The sequence below is a fragment of the Sphaeroforma arctica genome (genome assembly GCF_001186125.1).
Source record: "Sphaeroforma arctica JP610 unplaced genomic scaffold supercont1.1235, whole genome shotgun sequence".
Lineage (NCBI taxonomy): Eukaryota > Ichthyosporea > Ichthyophonida > Sphaeroforma > Sphaeroforma arctica.
In genome coordinates, this window is record NW_014039323.1 from 14,799 (window position 1) to 19,023 (window position 4,225).

Sequence of the window (4,225 nt, forward strand, 5' to 3'; positions counted from 1 at the left end):
TATTTATATTTATATTGATAAATATATCATGTTTGCTGCCTCAGCAGAAGGCAACCGCTCAACTATACGCCTTTGCATCCACCAGCACTGCACCATCTGTTGTTGGGTGAATCGTAGTGTGAGGCGTGTTTGACCTTGCCGTTGATCGTTGTGCTGAGATATACTTCGTGTGACTGGTCTGTGAAGTTTAGGGTTTGATGTGAATATATCGGTGGCTTCGTCTCGTGGACAGACTTGTGCATGCATGTATAATGTTAGTCCTTGCAATGTAACACACAGTGATACTACAGACATGCCACTATACAGACTTTTGCATGCATGTATGATGTTAGTCCTTGCAATGTAACACACTGTGATACTACAGACATGCCACCATACAGACTTGTGCATCCGTGTATAGTGTTGGTCCTTGTACAGTAACACACAGTGATACAACAGACATGTCATCAGGACGTAGTCGCCCGAGTTACTTTATGTTTCTGTGTGTTTGAATAGTAGCACACTAAAAAAGTATTCTCAAAAGAGTGAGCAACTTAATTAGGAAAAAAGATTCAAATCACCTGTGCTCAGTCACATCCCTTCAGCTGCTGAATATGTAATAAACATGTACCAACTCGTCATTGGTCTTCCATTTGCTCATCTTTTGCCCATTACAACACTGTCGACTGTATCTGCAGATGGGATTCTGTTGCACGCTAAACCCCTGAAACCCTAAAACCCTAAACCCTCAACCCCTTTGTTGCACGTGTTGGCTAGTGTTTGGTTCTTTCTGGCAAAGGTCACAGTCAGTGTCTTCTGCACACCACATCTTCGTAACATTGCCCATTGGTTGTGTGTTCTTTAGTCCCTCCTTGAGCGAAGAGTGTTTGGGAAGTGTCGGTTATTGTTTCTAAGTTTCTGAGGGTGTCGGCTGTGCACATTAGTCATCATTTGGTAAGCACTTGGCATCCAGCCAACGTTGTAGACCGATCATGTCGGTATGTGGCAGTGTGCGTTTCTGTCCACGTCAGTTGCTCAGTGTTGTTTGTACCAGCTATGACGTACGTATGCCACGCATGCATCTGCGCCCCTTCAACAGGGTCGACTCGCCGTGAATCGATTTAGGTTGTAGGGTTTTAAGTTTTTTTTGAACCCTTAACCCCCAAACCCTATAATAACCGAGGATCTTTCTGATATATCTGCAGTCCTCTCGTGCTGGCTCACACACTAAGCCCAGTGTCCAATCAGTGGTCCTCAATAAGTTACGGAGCATCTCACCCAGGCAAAGCAATGTTGACGTGTGGGCTGCACCGCTCCTGTCAGACGAGTAAGTTTAGTTTAGGGGGGAAAGTTACTAAACTCAATAATTTACGGTGCTACGGATAGATACACGTGCAGTGCCAACCGATTTACTAAAACCCTAGTACTTTAAAACCCCAAAACCCTAATTCCTTATAACCCCAAAACTACGAAACCCAAAACTTTAGTGTTCCCTTTGTATCTCCTGTTTTGAATCTAGTGAATGCACAATCGGGCACAGTTCACTGACTTCCCACTGTGATAGAGAGAGTGTGTTAATTGACGTACTTTCCATTATGATAGATTGTGCGTGTGTGTGTTGATTGACTTCCAACTGTGATAGAAGGAGTGTGTTGATTGACTTACTTCTCATTGTGATAGAGTGTGTTTATTGATTTACTTTCCATTGTGATAGTGTGTGCGTATATGTGTTGATTGACTTCCCACTGTGATAGACAGAATGTGTTAATTGACTTACTTCCCATTATGATAGTGTGTATGTGTGTGTGTTGATTGACTTCCCTCCCACTATCCCATCCACTGTGCGCAGCTTAAACGACAGAGACAGAGAGATGCCGCGCAGAAACTCAGCTACAAAAGTCATCACACCACACAGCACCAATGCCTTACCCTCGACGGCTTCATCGCCAGGAATCATCTTAGACAGCTCAGCCCAAGCACACGCGCACGAACGACGACGCTCGACATCCTCTGATGTGCATGGGATGACACAGAACACGACGTACCACCCAAATGACAGCCCACCCTCACAGGCGAATGCGCCGACAGATGACATGCAACACCACACATCAGCCGAGGCTTTGACGTTCGATGACTTGCAATCGGCGGGACATTCCTCTGAACACAAACGGTGCGTTTCACGAAAGCGAACTATGACAAATTCGCAGCCACCGTGCCCGTTTGTAGTGCTGAGTGGACGTGGTTGTGCTGCATTGTGCGTGTTGCTGAGGGGTTGTGTGAGTAGTAGTCCCATGTATTGTATCATCTGTGGCAACATGTGCGAGTTCAAGTACAAATCGCCGTAGTCTTTCGTCCATAATATTCTCATTCCGGTGATTGACTCCATTGGTGCTGCCTTCATCACTTACGTAATCTGTTTGTGCAATGTCTGTGTGTGTATCTACTTCCGTGTCCGCTTTGTGAGGTTTGTGTAGCTATATATTCTAAACGGGCCATGTATAGTTTTGTATGTTTGTTTTCAATGAACATGGTCATAATATAATATGCTTATTTGCAATGAACATGGTCATAATATATGTTTATTTGCAATGAACATTGTCATAATATAATATGTTTATTTGCAATGAACATTATTATATTATTGTATGTTTGTTTGCAACAAACATTTTTTTTGCCATTTATTCCATACCCGTCCCTGCTATTTATTGTTGCAGCGTGTGTGTGTCCAATGGAAGGTGCCATGCGCACGCCCACTTCTCAGACACTGATCGCCATGTGTGGTGGTTGTCGTAGTCGCCACATGAGTGTTGGTGTGTGCAGGTCACACCGTATGCACCTATGCCGTAGTTGCGTTTTGGTCCACTGGGTATCAGAGTGCTTGTGCGTAGTGAGTTTGGGTTGTGTGTGTAGTAGTACCACAGTATGCTGATGTGTCTTTAGACAAAGACGTGTGTACAAGATGAGTACGCGTGTGTGTAGTTTACGAAGATGCCTGGGCGGCATTGGTGGGGCAATATAGACCCTATCTTCAAAACCTCGTTTTAAAACACTCATTTCTTGCATGATCATCTACTTGGACAAGAAGCTTATCCAAAATCATCAAGAATAGAATTAGAGGTCCTAGGCCTGAGAGATTCATCTGAGATCGGCACTTCTTAGGACATGTTGATTGGATTCTCACCCTGACTAGTGCTATAATATTCATATATTAATACCAATATTATATAACATTAACGCATTAATATCAATATTAATATTCTATAATATTAATACATTAATATAAATATCATATAATATTGATATGTTAGTTTTAATGCTAATATTGTACAATACTAATACACATCTCCAGGTATTCAAGTATTGTGGCAGACCTGAACTCACCCACAGTGAGTGAGGCTGGAGGACCCAGCAACAGCAGCACGGGAGGTACGGATGGCGACAGGAATAAAATATTACAGAAGTTTAAACGTCACACAAAAGGCGACAAAGACAAGGACGCCAAGGAGTGTAAGCCTGTCAAGGAATTTAGAGACGGCAAGCTGGGTAGAGATCACAAGGATCACAACGGAAGCAAACGCGATAAGAAGGACAGGAGGGACAAGGTGTGACCATTGTGTGTGTGAGCCTGTACCTCCGTACGTAAACGAATCATATACGCCATCGTCTATCTGGCATTGTAAGCCCATCGCCAACTATGTTTTGATATTTGATTCGTGCACACAAACATTCGGTGTTTTGGGTTGAATCTCTACTACCCCCCGTCTCATTCACTGTACTAGAGACAGAGTGTCCATTGACTTATCTATACTCTATTTGTATCCTGCGCATACAGAGATGCGATAAAAGTGTCGAACGAACAAAGGACATGCAAGTTCAACTCAGCTCAAGCAACTGGAATTATCCTAGCGTAGATGAAATCTGATACTTTGGTCGAGAGACTGCATGGTTTGAAGATACAACGCCCGGACGTAATAAAACATGTATCACAGCATCATACAACAAGCCCAATATCGAGCACATGTCTTTAGTATATCCAAGTACATACAGAATCTAAACAAACCTTTTCTGTGTATATGAAGTATACTTGAACACAAGAACAATTTTAAGTTTCCTTTGTGGCATTTACTTATGTGAATGTCAAAAGTATAGGTACATGCATGTTCATATTTTTCTTTATCTAGCTATATATATATATATAGTAATATATAGATATATAGATATATATCTATAGATCCATATATATATA

At 42.3% G+C, this 4,225-nt stretch overlaps 1 protein-coding gene across 1 annotated transcript in view; it reads left to right on the forward strand.

Annotated features, from left to right (window-relative positions):
* Positions 1 to 3,982, forward strand: part of SARC_10401 (hypothetical protein) — a gene marked incomplete at its 5' end in the record, with an annotated part of 18,526 nt that extends 14,544 nt beyond the window's left edge. Inside the window, 4 exons of the mRNA XM_014295558.1 lie at positions 1,185 to 1,306; positions 1,829 to 2,149; positions 3,329 to 3,581; positions 3,812 to 3,982. Of these exons, the coding sequence (XP_014151033.1) occupies positions 1,185 to 1,306; positions 1,829 to 2,149; positions 3,329 to 3,581; positions 3,812 to 3,901 (786 nt within the window). The 3' untranslated portion in view covers positions 3,902 to 3,982. The remainder of the gene's footprint in view (positions 1 to 1,184; positions 1,307 to 1,828; positions 2,150 to 3,328; positions 3,582 to 3,811) is intronic.
* Positions 3,983 to 4,225: the final 243 nt, after the last annotated feature.